Here is a 19,387-nt window from a genome sequence, read left to right as displayed (position 1 = left end):
AATTGGGGGAGGCAGAGGACTTGGGGTTGAAAGAACATGGGTGCCTTGTTTCAGGCCACCTAGCTGAGTTCATGGCAGAATCAATGTTCAAAACCAGGGCCTGATTCATAGCCCAGTCCTTAAATCAGTAACTGATACTAGCTCCAATTAAGGTACTTACAAAAACAATACAAGCAGAAGAACAAATAAAGAAGCTAAGCATTAAAAACAAACAAACAAAATTATATGGATCTTTGAGGACAAGAACACACTTGCCATAATTTACAAGGAGAAATTACAGTTCAAAGACGGAGCCATATGGATTGTTGTCTGCTTCTGTGCAGATTTCCAGCTCAGAAACACAGCACAGCAAGGCGGCAGCATTCTAATTTGCAGCAATGAATGAGACCGCTTGTGAATTACTGGATTTGAAAGCAAACAAACAATGACAAGAACTGAAGATAATACATTTGTTCATCTGCTTGACAAGTGCAGCTTAATTTTAATTACTAGTTAATGCAGTGTAGCGCATCAGGGTAAAAGTAATGAACCTATGGTAATGAGACCTCACTACGGCAACTGCTATTAAATCAGGGTTGATAAGCGGGGACAGCCAATGATTAGTTTATATGAAAAATAGAAGGTGCAGCTCACATTAGCAAAGCTGATACTGAAGTGGGCGTTTCCCTCCATATGGAAACAGAAATGCCATGCTTGTACCAATTTTACAGTTCATACATCACTTTTTGGAGTGTGCGTGAACCAGTTTCTCTATGGGGATAAGCTCTGACTTACTGAGTCTTTAGAAATCGGTTTTGACACTCAGAAGGCCCTGAATGAGGAGGCTTCCGCACAACATAATTGGCTGGCGATTTAAAATGATGGGGTGTTTCAGGATCTAAAAAGAAGCTATGAAGAACAGCATGCTTTCAGGGCTAGGGGCAGTGTGTGTTTTTTCTGTGGGGATGCAGGGGTACGCATACCCCTAAACATTTTGTGAATCTAAGTTTGGCCGCATTGAGGGGCAGTATTTCAATATGGGTAGGAAAGTGAGAGTACCCCTAAACATTTTTTTTTAGAAAAAAAGCACTGGCTACGGGCATGCCAAGATAGCAACTCCCTGCGTTTTTGCCTGGTGCTTGTGCACTAAACAGAAATGGAAGAGTTACAAGAAACTGAGCGACTACAAAAAGTCGGTGCAACTCTAGCCAGGAGGGGCTGTAGCTCAGTGGAAGAGCGCTTGCTTTGTGTACAAAAGGACCCAGTTATCCGTCCCCAATGTCTCTAGGTAGGGCTGGGAAAGACTTTTGCCCAAAACCCTAGACAGCCACTGCCACTTGGTGTCAACCATACAGAGACAGGTGAACCAATGATCTGACTTGATATAAGGCAGTTTCCTATGTTCCTATGCATAGCTCATTGTAGACAGGGAAGGGTGTGAAACCACAGGGAAGGATGAGTTGTGGGAGACAAGAGCTGCTTGGATATATATGCACATCCTTCAAACCTACTGTGTGCTTTGCAAAAGATGACAAAATTGTCCTGGGAAGCCTACAGGCAGTGGCTGATTTATGGCAGTGCAACTGGTTCTGCCACACTGGGTGCCAAGCCCAGGGGGCACTGCAGGGTGTCGCAACTATGGCATTGTGAACTGAGCAAACTGAAAGGCGAGAGGTGCAGGGTGCTGAATTTTGGTCTTGCAGAGGGTGTTGTTGAAATTTGAAGGAGCAAAGTCTGTCCCTGATATAGGTAGGAAAATCTCAGCTCTCATTGCAATAATCATATAATCGTTGAAATATGTCATTGCAGACCACTTCTGATAATCTCCTTATAGCACAGAGTTTATAACATCACCTGATTCTTCAGGCTGCCCATGTTTGTTTTGTAGGGTTTTCTTTTAGCTGTCCTGCTGCACTGGAAATACCAGTGGTGTTTTTTTCAGAACGAAAGCATTCTTCCCTTTTTCTGCTTCGATGGTTGAAATTCATTTAAATTCAAAACCCAGTGAATATTCTTTTTTATTATTTTAAAATGTGATTGTTGCTGCTTTGCTATGTTCGCAATATTGTTGTTGGCTTGCATTACTTTTTCTATATTAAAAGGAGGAAAGTATTATGGGTGGAAAAGTACAAGACTAATTATGCTAATATATACATAGTGGTATACATTAAAGCACGCATATTGTGGCACTGTGTCCAAAATAATTGCTTTGGTGCAAATATTTGCTATTAAAATAATTACTTAGAAGGTATATTTACATAATTTCTTAGCTGATCAAAGTTACAATTTTAATTAACAGTCACACTCTGTACTCTTGTCTGTCACTGACAAGGAGATGAGTCATCTTTTCTTTTCTTTTCTTTTTTTGCAAGGGAAGAGGAACATATAGAAAATATTGCATTCATTTTCTTAGCAGTGATTCCATTGTATTATTTAATTAACCTCTAATGACAGCTATGCACTTAGGCTGTGAACATTACACAATGTTATTATTTGGAAGCCTCACAGACTGCACCATCAAACTTAAACAAAAGGAAATGACTTCGCATTTCTTCAGAAGATCATACAGAATTTCACACGAGTATAAATTCCCCCTTTCTCAGTGCAAGAGGTAACATGTATGTGAGCCGTCTAGTGCTAGGAAGACAGTGGGAATGGATCTGGGATAGGGGGTGTTTTGGCTGCACCTCTAGCCTTGATACAGATAATTCCACTGAAATGCAAATACTTTGGGTGATACGCATCCATGAGCAGAACAGACTTCCACTCCTACAACAGGACTTCCCCTTCCTTTCCTCTCTCCTGTCCCCTCTACCCAAAAGCTGCTCTGAATTTGGAGCAGGGGGTCTGCAGAGGAAGGGAAGGCCTCACTGCATGATTGAAGACTGCTTGGGCAATGTTAGATATTACACCTTAACAGCACATAATTGTAAGCAGGAATAAAAATTGACACTGAAAATTTGCTCTTCATCCTGCACTAAAATAAAGAGTTTGATGGAGAGAGGAACACAACTGGTTATGAGAAATCAAGTCCTTTTCCCCAAAGAGATGAGCAAAACCTTAGAGAATCATACTTTGCTCCATAAATGTTTTGGAGAAAGATTCAGTTACAGATAGGTAGCCGTGTTGGTCTGCCATAGTCAAAACAAAAAAAATTCCTTCCAGTAGCACCTTAAAGACCAACTAAGTCAGTTCTTGGTATGAGCTTTCGTGTGCATGCACACTTCTTCAGATATCAGATACCAGATACGGTATCTGAAGAAGTGTGCATGCACACGAAAGCTCATACCAAGAACTGACTTAGTTGGTCTTTAAGGTGCTACTGGAAGGAATTTTTTTTGTTTTGGAGAAAGATGATCCTGTCTCCTCGCTCTTTTCTTTTTCTCCTTATCATTAAAGAAAAAGACATTTAAGAGTTTGCATTTAAAATTATCTGTAAATAAATATGCAGAGGGTGGCGAGGAGAAAAAAGATTGATGAGATTTACTGCTGAAACTAAGCCAACTCCAGAGCATCTTACAAAAGGCCATTACAGAACCAACCAGAGCAGGATTCTTTTAATTACTCCAATGCCACAAAGCCCCATGAACTTACAAGGATCCAGCCTCCACATTTGGACCGCGGATATAGAAGGGGACTCTGATGTCAAATTCATACGGCATGGATTTTCCTTTCACCAGCCCAAATTGCCCTATATGATAGCCGTGGTCTGCCGTATATATTACATATGTGTTATCCAGTTCACCTGTTTCAACCAATGCATTGTAAATCTGAAATGAAACAGAAGCATAACATTTTGGATTGAACAAAACAGTATGGTATTACACAATAATCTTGTATATAGACACAAGGGCAGTGAAAAGCTTGGTGAATGTATATATTGGCTCTTTGTGCAAGCTGCTCCCTTTCAGCTGAAGGGGGCGGAATAAAAATAAATAAAAACAAACATGAAACTATTGCAAGGGAATACTGAGATAGTGACTGCATTTGTTTTTTGAAAAGGCAACATGAATGATCTGAAATCAAATTTAGGAACTGCAATGAGTCAGAAATCATGACGTATAGTTTGGCCATATTTGCAAGTTACATTGTCATAAACCATTGTTTACTCCTCCTGGCTTGCATTGGGAGAAAACAAATCACAATACCTGGGCTTAGCTTTACATCAAAACTAGGCACCATGATTTGTTTTGCTCTCAGCAAACCACGAGCAGTTAAGGCAATAACCACAGTAGAAGTACTGCAGGGGAAGTAAAGGGTTAAAGCCACTCCATCTAGGGTCCCGAATTTTATGGAGTTTTGTGCACCCTGTGTTAACACATCTTCCTCCAAAGTTGCTTTCCTTTGAGCACTGTCTGTCTATGGGAAACAGAGAGGGGAAACCGAGATGTATTATGATGACCCAGATACCTCCTTGTTTGTTTTAGAAAAGCAGGTCAAGCCACAACTATTTTTGGAATGCACTTGTGACAAAGCATAAGGTTAGGCTTGACTAGCTGAATGCATTTTAAAATTCATTGAGCCTCTTTATAATTACAATTTCAATCCCAGCTTGCTGACTTGAAGTTAAAAATAAAGCAAGCCATCAATTTGAGCAAGCTGCAACACTGATGGCAAGCCTCTCCAAGCGTATGTAGTAGCACTTGAGAGAGATTATATCTTCTCAGACCAAACCACCAATCAGCAGTAATAGTAATCACCATAATCACAAACAGGCTGATGCAGGGCCTACCTATAATCTTAACCTTGTTTTCTCAGGGTGCCTGCATTATACTTAAATCACAAACAAAATGCAGGAATGCTGGGAGATAAGCAGCAATAAATTGTTTTGCCTCCATGTTAGACTGGCAGCTTTGCAGGCTTGAAAACAAGCCCATCAATTTTCACAGAAGGTGCCAGTCAGGATGAATATTGCCAGAGCACAGAAGCACAACTAGCCGGCCCACCCTTGAGGCAAAGTGAGACGATCACCTCAGGCGGCAGGATCCACAGGGGCAGCAGATCCCAATGTTGGTTTTTATTCCCTCCTTTGTTCCTGATGTAAATCTTCCCTCACTCCTTATTCCCTGGTGTGGAGAAGGGCGCCATTTTGGGGTCTGCCTGAGGGGCCAGAATGTCTTGACCTGGCCCTGATGGAATGGTTCGTTTTACTTTGTTCTAATATCACAGGCTTAAGGTCAAACAAGATGCCAATAAGAGGTGTGTTCTATAACTGGACCTATGAAGCAACCTGATGGTGGATCATAGCAGGCTTTGTTATGACAATCCAGACCATTGGTCAACTGAGCTCAGTACTGTCTACAGTACTATCTCCTGTAAATAGTGCTGTCTACAGGAACCCTCAAGTGTTTCCAAACAGGGGTCTTTCCTAGCCCCCTGTGGCAATGACAGAGAATCAATCTGGGACCTTTCTCACACAAAGCTTCAGATCCTCCTCCAAATCTGCAGCAGACATCCAACCCATGCTCTTTTTAACTGCACATACCAGTGACTGAACCTGAGACCACATGTGGTCTATCACGGAGCTATTTACAAAAGTTTGCCCCATAAAAAGTGTGCCAAGTTTGCCATATATTCTTGCAGACTATGGATATTGCTGGGCTCAGTTGTCATCGTTGGACCATCACCCACAAAAAGGGGGATTTGAGTCCATTTATTTTACATTCATTTCCTACTCAAGAAACTTATGGCTGACATGGGCATCTGGCCTAAGCATTGTCTGCACATTTCTGGCACATCACACTGACCAGGAAAAACGGTGGTATGTTAAGTACATATTACTTAACAGAGAACTATTGAAGACAGAAAGCAAGGCTTTTGGTACAATTTCCCCTTTCTGCACTGTTTGCAACTATAGCAGGCAACTTAGGATGTTTCGCTATTTGGAATATTTTATAGCACTATCATTATTATAAAATGGATTTCTTACCTGCCCTGAACCACAAGACCACCTCTTTCTCTGCAGAGCCTCTTGGGTGTCACAATCAGAAGGGGGGGGGCTCTTGGTAGTTCTGCTACCCTCAGTGGCTTGGTGGGGGGCATGACCCAGGAGACGGCATTCTCGGAGGAAGCTCCCAAATTATGGAATTCCTTCCACACAAAGGTGCAGCCGGCACCTTCACTGCACAGCTGAAGATGCACCATTGAAATTTGAGATACATTGGGACCCACTCTACTTGTGATTCTAATTTGTTCTAAACCGGTGCCAAAAAAGCAGCATATAAACACATTAAAAAAACACCTAAATAAATAATGTTAAAATAACTTGGTACAATTTACAGTCAGAAGAATAGGGTGAGTCCTAAGGTGTAAAAAGAGGCTAAGGAGATGCATCTTCAGCACATGATGAAAGCTATACAATGAAAATGTCAGACACACCTCTGTGGGGAGGGAATTCCACAGCCAAGGCAATGTCAGAGTATCCCCTCTCCTGAGTTTCCACTCCTAAACTTTCAAGGGAGACAAAACTACCTACCAAATGGGCTCCCTCTTAACACCCAAGAAGAGAAGTTGGGAAGGAGACTTGGTGCCACCATTCTGCCCAGAGCAATTCAAACCTTATAAACCAAATGGGGAAGTTGAGGCCCTGTGATGAAGTGCATCTGTGCTTATATTGGCAACACTTAAACTTGTGTTTTGGATAGGATAGCATAGGAAAGGAAAGGAAAGTAGGGCGCGTATGCAGGACTTGGGGAACAGGACAATAAATTAGGCTTCCTCAACCTTGGCCCTCCAGATGTATGAGGGGAATTGTAGCCTCAAAACAACTGGAGGGCCGAGGCTGAGGAAGCCTGCAATAAATCTTACCGCCTCCATAGAGTCATCCACAGACATGAGAGTCTGAAGGCGCTTCTGCTGTAGCATATTGGTGAATTCCATGTGAATAGGTTTCATGGGGCCAGTATACCTCATTATCCAGTGCTTGTCTGGGTTTGGAGCATAATTATAACTGGGTGTGCTAGAGAGAGAGAGAGAGAGAGAGAGAGAGAGAGAGAGAGAGAGAGAAACAATTAACTGTCAGTAAAATAAACATGACATGCCACCATCCTAAAATGTGTATTCCGGGTTTCTGCACAAGTTCCACACAAACGTAGGGCAGGATTAATCTAACCTGTCCTACTAGCAGAAGACCCATACAAGGACTTCCATTTGTGCAATAGGACTCCTCCTGCCACCTCCCCTTGCACCCCCCAAAAATGGCCCTGGGGGTTGGGAGAACCCCCAGAATGGCGCATGAGGGAGAGGAGACGGGTATTGCGCCATCTGGTAAACCGGAATGCTTGCACAGATGGGACTGGGAGAACATGATGTTGAATTCTATCCATTGCATTGAGCATTCTGTCCTGACAATTTCAGCATCCTGAGAACAACAGCTTCCACTTTCAAAAGAAGGTTTGGGGGCTTCTGTTTACTTAGCCTTTTAGAAGCCAGGAGGCAAATCTTAAAAGATGCTCCCTCTCCATCCACAGCTTTTTACACTGTATGCCATACTGTTCCTAAGGATGACCCAACCTTTGGGGAGCCCAAGTGATTGCAGAGTGAAGGCAATAAGACCTCATTTTGTGAATGGAATTCTGAATGGAAGAAGTTAGGGTCCAAGCTAAGGAGCCCAGCTGCTATCTTGCTACACCCAAGTTAATGCAAATACAGTTAATTCCCTGAAAATGGATCTGGCTTCTACTATCTTTAAGCATGTTTGAGGCACACAGGGGTGGCAATTTTCCCTGTTGGGAATAACCCTCCATGGTAGGATTACATTCTCCATGGTAGACGGCGAAACATTATAAATCTCTTTTATGATTTATCTAAAGGCTGGGAACAGGAAAATTGCTCTGCTCAAACTGAAGCCTATTGAAATAGCAAGTATCATTCAGAGTAAATGAGAATATATTTCAACTGTAGCAGCTTAGCATTAGGCAGCTAACATTCTAACTGGGGAGCATGAGAATGACATAGCTATTCCAATTTCATTCTGCACGGATGATTGTGGCTCACGCAGGTTCCTTAACAATAACTATCCAGATTGCTGGAGAGTCTCTACTATGTTATTTAGCATCTGTGGTGAATTTAAGCTTGACTACCTGAGCATTTAGCAGGAAACTATGGGCATTAAAATGCTTATTATAACTTCAGTCCAATAGCCAGCTTTTAAAATGATGTTCTACTCTATGCTAGTCTTTAAAAAAAAAAAAAAAGCTGGATGGTGCTATTACAATTTCCTTTGCTTGAACATGTAGCCTTGAGGTAGGGATCTTCCCACCCCGGGAGCTGTAAAAGGGAATTCCCATCCCACTTGACAACAGCAAAAAGCAAGGCATCTGAAACAGCAAACTAGCTCCAGAGTCTGGTTCTGCAGAATCTTGGAGATTGGTCTGGTCAGATAGGCAAGGGCTTTGGGCTTCAAACTGGGCGTCCCTTGACCAGAAAATGGGTCCTACATCCTAGTGAGCTACACAACTCCTACTATAACTCAGACCTAAAAGCCTTCTTTAGGTGCAAAGGGGGAATAGGCATGTGCATCACTGGCACCAGTCACTGGCAACCAGACTTCAGCCTCTGGATTGGCAGGGTCTAGTGTAAATACCTGGCCTTCTGCCCTTGCCTAGTCAACAGAGCAAGGGCTCCAGTTTCCCCGTGTTTTTTTTAATTTTTTATTAATCAGCAGAGTTTTACAGTGGTGCTGTATTTATGGCCTTGGGAAGTTATACTGAGCAGTATCATCCATAATTACGCATGCATATTTAGTGTGTACTTGTGGGTCTGTGCAGAATGAAGCTGGCAGGTGAGGCTGTTGTGAACATGCTGCAAGAGGGGAGCACAACTCCTATTGTAACACTGCACTCTTACCGTAACATTACTCATATTCAGGGTTGCCCCATGTGCTGAGTGTGTGTGTGTGTGTATGAAAGACATGCTAAAGTGAATTGCATTGTGTTTTAACAAGTGGGAAGCTTTGATATCAAGGCTGCAGTCCAAAAAGTGCTTTGTGATGGGGAAGAGAGTATTTTTCTTTCAGGGAGGAAAGGTTGCTTATTATTCTCTCCACATTGTTAATGTTCTCTCTGATTTCAGAATGTTATTGTGGCAGGATAATGACATTGCCGCTTTGAAAATGCTGATGGTTATGGAAACTGTTGCTATGTAATGCCCTGAACGAATCTAAAATGCTTGGCAAATTCCTTTTCCAGTATGCTTTGTGATTTCCTGGCTCATCTGAAACCTCCTGCTGCTTAATCCACTCGACGTCCACGATCTTCTTTGATTACTACAAACGTAACCCTCTTATACTTAACAGATTTGTCCGTCTTATGGCCAAATACACAAAGCACAACAATTCTGGAAACTGAACAAAAATAACCACTTCAAATTCATTCAGAAGTTGGAGGTGGGGGCTGCACTACAAATCCTGATTGTATTTGACCTTGGAAAAAAAGAGAGAGAGAGAGAGAGAGAGAGGGAGAGAGAATAAAATGCTTACAGAAACAACAGTAGAAGTTGTCTCTGGAAAAAACCCACACTATCCAACAATCATGGATAAATGCCTATTAAACAGCTGAAGCAAAGAATAATACATGTTGGCAATATGAACCTGCAGGTATAAAATAAAATGCGAGCCTATTTTTTATATATCCAAAAGTGATTGTTTTACATATGCTGGAGCAGACTCAGGATTACTTACTGAAAACTATTTCCTCTCTCCTACCAAAGTCAAATTTTTCAGTGACTGCTATTGGGTCTATATTGGCATTTGTATTCTGCATTTACAGAGCATTTATTGCCTGCCTTGTGATTTAAAATCCTCGACACACACAGAGAGAGACAACCCAGGGAGGGGATTCCACAGTTTGGGTGCCACTGCAAAGAAGGCTCTGTCCCACATCCCCGCTCCCTTGATTTCTTCACACAGCAGAGGCACACAGAGCAGTGCATTAAAAGAAGCTCTTAACACACAAGCTAAGTTTGTGTTGCATATCATCAACATACAACTAAGTTTAAAGGAGCAGAAAGACCTTTTGGAGGACAAGATTAGATAACAAGAGGGACATGTGGCTGCCACTGCAAGGGACAACTCCATGTCTGTTCTTCCTCTTCTCCCTGGTACAACATGTAGAGAAATGAAATGTTCAGAGGAGGTCATAACTTGACCACACCCTCTTACACACCTTCAGTAAGGGGCATCCAATGAAGTCAAGTGAAGGAAAGTGGTGATATGATTTCACACCACTCATTTTGGTTTTTCTGTGTTAGCAGGGTACAGCGGAGAAGAGATGTGGATTGCATCAAGAAACCTAGACTATAAGGGTGTAATATTGTGCAACACATGTCCCTAGTTTTCAAGGTTCTGGAGAAAAGCTTAAATATGTGTAGGTAAAGCACCTGATGGACAAATCTTATGTGTGTCTGCTCAGAAATAAGTCCCACTGAGTTCACATGAACCTAGGTAATTGTGCATAGGATCTGAGTATGTTTCTCATTCCTATCCTGCCACCTGATCTCAAACTCAGACCTCATCATATTTATTTACCCAAGTTCCATTCTCTCTTTCCCCCTTACTCTCTTTACAAAGCCTTTCCCAAAAAGGAATAAATTTGCATAAATTTGCAAATGGAAAATGATGGGATTGTTCATTTTATTGTGTAGATTTCTACAAGTTATAAATCGAAAAGCGCCAAGCTGTCCCATTTCTGCTACCTGCGATAAACTTATGCCAAAGCACAAATGATCCAGAAATGATTTCCCAGGAATGCTATGCCTTTGCTTGGAAATGCAGATAATTGGTTTGGTGCTTTGTTGCCTTTTCCTTACATGTGCTGAGAAGCATTGGGAAAGAGATGAGAATACTGAGGGGCTGAGTCTTCAGGACCGTGAGGAGCTGCATGGCTGAGAACCATCAAAACTGGCCTGTGAGGATACATCTTCTTTGAGATTCGGAAGAAGCTAATACTGTCATTGGTGATCAAGTCAGTCAGATAATCCTGAAAAGAGTGAGGAAGAGAAGGAAAATCAGCAAAATGACATTAAAAGTAAACGACGAGCCTAGAGGGGACACTGCAATCATTTTAGAAGTGGGAGGAGAAATCCTGATTTATTCACTTTTGTAATAATTGCAAATGTAAAGGGCTGGTATGTTTTTAAATATGTTTTTTATTTTGTTTTTTACAATTCCCTATGATGTTACCAAGCTCACATCCACACCTCCATTTAAAGCATTTCAATTCCACTATAAGAGTCAGGTAAAGGTAAAGGTAAAGGGACCCCTGACCATTAGGTCCAGTTGCGGACGACTCTGGGGTTGCAGAACTCATCTCGCTTTATTGGCTGAGGCAGCCGGCGTACAGCTTCCGTGTCATGTGGCCAGCATGACTAAGCTGCTTCTGGCGAAACCAGAGCAGCTCACGGAAATGCCGTTTACCTTCCCGTCGGAGTGGTACCTATTTATCTACTTGCACTTTGACGTGCTTTTGAACTGCTAGGTTGGCAGGAGCAGGGACTGAACAACAGGGGCTCACCCTGTTGTGGGGATTCGAACCGCCGACCTTCTGATCGGCAAGCCCTAGGCTCTGTGGTTTAACCCACAGTGCCACCCGCATCCCATAAGAATCAAGACTTCCCCCTATAAAAGAATCAGACAGCTCTGTCCTTCCAGAACTTTGCTGCTCCCCAACTTCCAGCACCAGTGCTGGATTTACGTATAAGCTAAACAAGCTATAGCTTAGGGCCCCACTCTCTTGGTCCCCCCCCCAAAAATTATGAGTCTTTGTAAATTGTGTTTCTAAAGGAACTTTTGTTATTGCCAAATGCCAATGTGTTTGCATTATTAAGTTTGTTATGAATAAAAAATCATTTTAAGTTAGAGCTTAAAAATTATTTCACTATTAATATACTTCTTCTTAATTGTATTTCAGTTCAACAATTACTTTGATAAAATACATATTTTGTTATGTGCAAATGGCTTTAGATACCCAATAGGTCCATAAATTATGACATAGCATGTATTCAACACGAAAAACAGCAACAATTTGTTGTTGACAAATGACAGCTGGACATATAAAGGGCCCCATTACCTTCAGTAGCTTAGGGCCTCATCAAACTAAATCTGGCCCTCCCATTAGGCAGAGTGAGGTGGCCACCTCAGCTGGGTGCTGGGCACTGTTATTTGTTGAGCACAAATACACTGTTATTTGTTGAGCCCTGAATTGAATCAAACTAATCTGAGACGTGTGTGTGTGTGTGTGTGTGTGTGTGTGTTATATGGAACAAGTCTTCTTAAATGTAATGGTAATAAAATGCTGGAGAGACTTGCTTGACAGAGACGGTCAGTGAACACGAATGTTGCGTTATATTTTGATTACACGTCACTTGGCACTCAGACATCTGAGATTATTACAAAAAGGGCAACCAATGGGTTGCTAATTCTAGTGCCAGCGGGGAAGATATTTTTGGAAACAGAAATATACTTGCTGCTACCAAAATGAAGGTTCATTAAACTAATCTCTCAGAAGTCATGTTATTGCACTGGTAGTAGGAAATACACTTAATGAAAAGACGTATTTGGAGAAGATAGCAAGGGGTTCCACTTTTGGACACTTAGTCACATCAAGCATGGTGCTGATACAGATACTTCTTGTTATTATGCACAGCAATTTAACCACGCAGCTGCTGAAAGTCCAATTAGATGCACAAAACATCTTGGTCTGAGTATGTGCCTCATTCCTATCCTACCCCCTAATCTCAAACTCAGACATCATATTTATTTTACCTGCTGTAAAAACAATTTTTGGAAGGATTTCCATTTCACAGATGGACAACACAAGGCTCAGAGATAGTCATGAGTAATTCATTTAAAACATATACTGTGCCTTTGTGAGAAGGAACGTGGGAAGAACAAATGCTAGATCCCGAATTCTGTCTCTCTGTCACACTCTGCTGCGATGTGACTGAAAAATCTTTGAAATGAATTATGCATTAAAAGGCAGTTGCCTTGCCCTTAATCAGATATTTTAGATTCAGAAGCATACCTTTTAACAACCCTTATTTAAATTCAAGTTTATTAACTGCTTTAGTTCTGACTAGTTGGATAAAAAGCGGGTGTCAAATATCTTTATTCCACTATATCCTCTTCTGTTAATAATGGAAGGTAACCCTATAAGAATATTTTTAAAAATCAGGTGTTTTTAAAGTTACTCATTTGCTTCCCCCAACCCACCTACCCAACAGATTTCTAATTAGAACAACAGAACTTGAACTTCTGATCTCTGTTTCATAACACTGCAGACAAACACTAACTGAGTTTGTGGACTACTGACAGATTTAGGACTCCCTCAAAATCTGCATACCACCACCATGGAAACAGCAATTTTGCAATAAAGAGAATTAATCACATGCATGCAGCAGATCAAGAGTATGTCTCTCTGTGTTAATTAAAGCAGGGAACACCAGTCAATAGAACATGAGTCAAACTACGATCAAATCCATTTCCCAGCTGGTAGGACATACTGAAGTGCTTACCGGCTTAAGAACTGCTTGCTGTCACTAAATAAATTTTAAATTATACATCCCTCCAGAAGTAAAACGATAATGTGCAGTCTAAGGGAGCTGGTTTATGGATTGCAGTTTATATTACCAGCAGTAGCTTTCAAATATGAAACAAATACTTTAATTAGACTGAAATCATAAAGCATCCATATTGTTCCCACAGTTGTGGCCAGGGGAGGGAAATGAAAATAAATCAGTAAGGCCTACCCTAGAGTAGTCAAATCCATGCTTTTCCTTCACTCCATTTCTACAGAGCGTGTAGTTGTAAAAACGAGAATTCTTGAGCAATCCAACCCATTCCTTCCAGCCAGGAGGCACATAGGAACCATTATATTCATTCAGGTATTTCCCAAAGAAAGCTGGAAGCAAAAGAGAGAGAAGAGACATTGTGAGGAGAAAGCAATACATATAAATGTATAGAAGATAATCACACTACAGTATAGATCTCTTTAGTTTTCAGCTCTTGCAGACAAAGTGATAATATTTTCCCTATCCAATCATATTTTATTTTAATATTTTATTTTAAAGCAGATGCTTTAACACTTACTTAGCGCTAACAGTGCATTAAGCATGAAACAGAATAGGGAAGGGACTCAGAGCTTGCTCAGAAAATTTACAGCAAGAGCTGCAAATGGCCATTGGCTTGCTCACCTATAGCAAGTGATTAAGAATCCCTTCCTAACAACTGGAAAGGAATACTTTACCAAAAGGAAAGTTACATTTTTCGCCTTTCAGATGATGATGGGCACGTAAATTGCATTCATTCTGTACAATCCTGTTTGCCACACAGCAAATGACTCGTGACACCTTTTCAATGACCAGATCCTCTTAGGAGGCATATTCTGTCTAGTCTGCCTGTCCTTCCTGGGACTTGGTGTTTACAGAGTAATTCAACACTCACTGACTCCAGACTTGAGTCAGTGGGGGAGCTGGATTAGGTGGAGGGGTCTCTGAGCCCAGATACGGCAGCCTCCTGTTGGTGTGGCACTCTCCCTTCCAACTACAGGATGTAGACCCTGAAGAAAGGTGCTCCAGAAGTGGGGAGGGAGAGGGTCTGAGTCAGCCCAGGCCCAGACATTTCAGCAACTGCATCTGGCCTGATCATCCTGCCTCCCAACCTACTGATAGTGCCAGAGAAGGTGGGTTAGGGCTGCTCCCTTAAATGTGAATGGACTCCTGGCAGTTATCTCATTCATGACTTGCCCAACTCTGTTTGGCCAGATGCAGATCTGGTCTGGTTACTACAATTGTACAAAAGAGGTGGGGTCAGAAAACCACTCTTGGTCCTCTTTGTGTATTCTTAGAGAGAAATGGGCTGCTCCAGAAAATTATGGGCAAGAGGTCATGAAATCAACACCAACAAATCAGAAATTGTTTTAAGAGACTTTTGAAACCTTTTTTTTATGAGCTGCTTAATAAATCTATCTTAGCCAAGAGTGAGCAAGGAATGCACTAGCCTTAGCTCCACTATGTTTTATGTTACTATTTTATTGCTATAGTCTCTATAAAGATGCATACAGTTGTAGCTAAAAACAAGGGCCTGCTAGACAGATAGCTTGCCAAGCCTAGCTTCCCTTCATCTTCATGCCACATGTTCTTGCCTCCAGATATCCAAGCACCATTTTTTTCCAAGGAGAAGGGTGTGTGTGCTTTGTGATGTCACAAGTGCATCGCATCACCAAACAGTACTCTGCACCATTCTTGTTGGTGCTTCAAAGCAGCAAAACTGGTTTCCTTCCGCCTCAGTCCTCGAGAGATAGTAGATATACACAACAATGTGCTGTTTATGCACGTTGTTTTTAATGTATGATTAAATCTCCCTAATAAAATACTTTGGTTTTGTAACTGTTTGTGTTCAGTGTCCCAGAGTGACTGCAGCAACTATCAGCTCTGACAGCTGCTACTGCAGAGAGCTTCCTTCTAGCCCTCTCAGTGCTGCTCATAGGTGCCAACTCCCTGGGGCCCTGGGTGCCCGAGCACCCATCAAATTTCGATGCCAGGGCCATGCATGCTTCATGGCACCCATGGCCCCAGGCACCCACGGTTGTGGGGCCAAGTTGGTGCTGCTGCAGATCTCCTCATCCACTCCATGATAATGCTCAACTTCTTTTTCCAGCAGCAAAGAGGAAGAAGGAAGCCAGCCAGCCAGCCAGCCAGCCAGCAAAGAGCTAATATACATTAAAATACCATGCAAGAATTCCAGTCACCTTGCACAGGCAGGCATAGGAATTTTGCACAGATGCCTAACAGCTAGTTTGTATCCAAGTTCATGCAAAGCCAGAAGAGTGCTAACAAATTCCAGTTCAGCCCTCTGACCTTTAAAGTCACACTGCCTTTGCCTTTAATTAGGTCATCTGCATCAACCAAACTAAAACAACAGCAACATGCAAAGTAAATGCCAAGGTGTTATGATGTCAAGCAGCGTTCACCTACCTGGTGCCCTACAGATGTTTAAGATGACAACACCCATCAGTCTCAGCCGGGGCTGATGGAAATTGCAGCCTAAAACATCTGGAGGGCATCAGGTGGGTGAATACTGGAGTAAAACAATAAATGGACAGCCATGCTCTCCCAAGAAAGGACTGTGGAATCAAACACTTTCTCGGGTTACTCTGCTTCCTGAGGCACTTCCAATATTTAGAGAGTTAAGTGCAATCCACAGTAATGTGTGGGTAATTGAATAGTGGAGTAGATTTCTTCTCCTTGCCTCAGTATCTAGGGATGATGGATTGGGATATTGATCCTTGTCCACAGTGAAAGGTTGGAACACAGCCTTTCCGTGAAGGTTTCCGTGCCTCGCCATTATATCACAACTAAACACAGCTGCATCTGGCACTATTCCTGCTCCTCTCCTTGCCATTCATTTATTTATTTAACAAATGTATAAACCACTTCACAGCCTGAAGCCATCAAAGCAGCACTCAACAAGATAAAAAAACAACGAGATAAAATACAAAACTAAAGTAACCATTCTAAAACTAATTAAAACCTTTCCTACCAAAACCCAAAACCCAATAAAACCATTTTTTACAGATGGAGAATTAATATTCCATAAATGACTGAGCCACAACTCTAAGCTTCTGGCTGGAGCAGCTGTTGGGCACATGAGAACAGAACATCTCCAAATGGCAAAACAAAGCAATTCTTTTCAGCAGCATTTTAGCCCAAGTTAGCATGATGTCCCATATACTGCCACTGCTTGTACACGGTGGGTTTTTGTTTTTTAAGTTTCAAAATACTAAGCAGATTTAGCACCTGATGCCATGATGCCATCCAAAATATCCTTACACTTTTCACCTTTTGATACTACACTTGATCTTAGCCAAAAGGCCGAGAAGGTTTCTCTTCAGATCGTATAAATCTTTCGCCTTTCACTTTTCACCTTTTGATAGGCTAGTCATGTAAAATTACATTTGTCTCTGTACGGAGGTCCACTAACATACTTTTCAGCTGACTACTGGCAGATGCCTTTTCAAATCTGGCAAAAAACACTCCCTATCTCTAGAGCCTGCAGAAGGGAAGAGGCTCTCAGCACAATGCAATATAAATGTCTCACTGGTTTCCAAATGGCTCCAGGGCTCAGCAGGACAGGGACAAGCCTGCTAACCCCAGTTTAGTGCACAGGATGGAGGTTGTAGGCTCACATTGCCCACAAGACTCAGCAAGATGGCACAGACCTGAACACTTCCCCCAGCAGCAGAGAAGGAATGTTGGCAAGTACAAATTGTCATTAACTACCAAGGCCAGTTCAAGCTTTGTGGATCCCCAGTGCTGTGAATTATTTCTGCAGAGTGCTATGCCTTGGGCTGCATGTTTCATTCATTTAATATGCTTGATACTGCCATTCTAAATTTGTTAGCTCTGTCCAATGTAACAGTGGGATAAAAATCCACAATTTATAATTTATCTGAGTCCTGGAAATGTAATCCATTTACGCAGACTCTTACCTACAGTGAGCAGAGAAACCTTTACATTATGTTCTGTGTCTGCTGATAAGATTTTTCACAAACTTACAGTGCCACATTCAGACCTCAGGGCTATTTTTCAAAATAAAATAATAATAATAATAATAATAATAAATGTAAGTATGTATAATTTTGCCCACAATATTTATTTATTTTACAAGATTGCTTAACTCTGGAAAGGTCCCAGCTTATGTTATGTAAAAAGTACCTTTATAAACAGAATTGGTTTTGTTCCATTTAGCAATAAACTTGGAAGACGCACTAGGAAAAACATGGGTTTATAAATAAATAAATAGACAAAGGAGACAGTATAGTCTTAATGAACTCAATTAACAGAAGCCTCCCACCCATTAAGAGTCTGACTGGTTCTTCTGACCACAAACATTCCACCCTCCCAGAAGTCGCTTTCAGACACAAGGAACTGTAAGATACCGTGACATTTTAAAGTAGCTTCTTTCTGGAGAAACTTTGGCAAGAAGCACAGACGTCTGTGTTTTTATAAATGTTGGTTGATGTTTCTCTGTGAGTTAAGGTATGAAAACCTAACACTGCTCCAAGTTTCCCTTTCCTTTCCATAAATGTATGCTAAAGGGTATTTACTGATTACGGGATTCACAAAGAACAGGATTTAGTTGAAATTTCATTCCCGTTTCAAACCCTGGAGCTTAGAGTAGCATCTGAAGTAAGGGCAACAGGGATGAAACAAAATTTGTGGACTAAAACAGAGCAAAATGTAACTAGGGAGTGCCTGGGGGTGTATTACTCAAGGAAAGTTGTTCCTGCAAAGAAATTATGAGGTTTGGAGAAGCCAAACAGGATATGTAGAGCCAGTTCCATGTTAGTTCCCAGAACGCTCTTGTCTCCAGATTGGAAACAGCAATAGGCATGGTTCATTGAGAATGGTGAGTATGCTTAACCAGGGTTTTGTTTAAGTTCTTGCATTTATTTTTAAATAAAAAAACATTTATTCAATACAGCTTTGTCCACAGCCATAGTATCACAGGATAATCACTCCAGTCCTCAATTCCACATCACTGTCATGTCGGGTCACCAAATATACTCAATAGGAATCCAACTACCAATCTGGTTGGCTAAACATTTTCAATCAATATATCCCCTCCACAGACCCCTCTGTGATGATGATGATGGCATTAAAATACCCTGCTCTTCTTCAATAAAACAGATTAAGCTGCTATATAGCTACACTTTCTATAAGGAAGCCTTGCAACTTGCCAGCTTTGCCTCCAAACCTGACACAACCAAGATCATGCTAACACAGCACCACGCTTATTAATACATCATCAGCAAACAATAAATTTTCAAATAGAACTAATGAATCACAATCAGCCAAGGGCACAACCAATAAGTGAAGGGCACAACCAAATAGGCCCTTCTCCTTGTTGTCCCACTAGGTCTCGCTGAGTTCACTGAGTTACTCCTGGCTCAGTTCATACATAAACCTTGGCTTAGTGTGGGTGCATTAGTGTGGAGGGTTCCTGGAAAGGAGATCACAGCAGCAGCTGCACTCCTTCCTTGGTCGCCCAGCTGCTAAGCTGCTAAGCTGCTAAGCTACCGGTTCTGAGAGATCTGCATTGGCTCCCAGTACGTTTCCGAGCACGATTCAAAGTGTTGGTGCTGACCTTTAAAGCCCTAAACGGCCTCGGTCCTGTATACCTGAAGGAGCGTCTCCACCCCCATCGTTCAGCCCGAACACTGAGATCCAGCGCCGAGGGCCTTCTGGCGGTTCCCTCATTGCGAGAAGTGAGGCTACAGGGAACCAGACAGAGGGCCTTCTCGGTAGTGGCGCCCGCCCTGTGGAACGCCCTCCCATCAGATGTCAAAGAGATAAAGAATTACCTGACGTTCAGAAGACATCTTAAGGCAGCCCTGTTCAGGGAAGTTTTTAA

At 41.9% G+C, this 19,387-nt stretch overlaps 1 protein-coding gene across 6 annotated transcripts in view; it reads right to left on the bottom strand.

The window, feature by feature from the left end:
• The window catches only part of SULF2 (sulfatase 2), a 261,932-nt gene that overhangs the window by 38,038 nt on the left and 204,507 nt on the right, over positions 1-19,387 (bottom strand). For all 6 annotated transcript variants that reach the window (XM_083746188.1, XM_083746190.1, XM_083746187.1 and 3 more), the window contains 4 exons: positions 13,723-13,874; positions 10,786-10,955; positions 6,787-6,937; positions 3,574-3,749 (listed from right to left, as the gene is read on the bottom strand). In XM_083746188.1, coding sequence (XP_083602314.1) covers positions 3,574-3,749; positions 6,787-6,937; positions 10,786-10,955; positions 13,723-13,874 — 649 coding nt within the window. The remainder of the gene's footprint in view (positions 1-3,573; positions 3,750-6,786; positions 6,938-10,785; positions 10,956-13,722; positions 13,875-19,387) is intronic.

The sequence above is a fragment of the Podarcis gaigeae genome (assembly GCF_964106915.1).
Source record: "Podarcis gaigeae genome assembly, chromosome: 6".
In the NCBI taxonomy this organism is placed as follows: domain Eukaryota; kingdom Metazoa; phylum Chordata; class Lepidosauria; order Squamata; family Lacertidae; genus Podarcis; species Podarcis gaigeae.
Note: the sequence above shows the minus strand (reverse complement) of the source record. Positions and strands in the feature narration are given on the sequence as shown.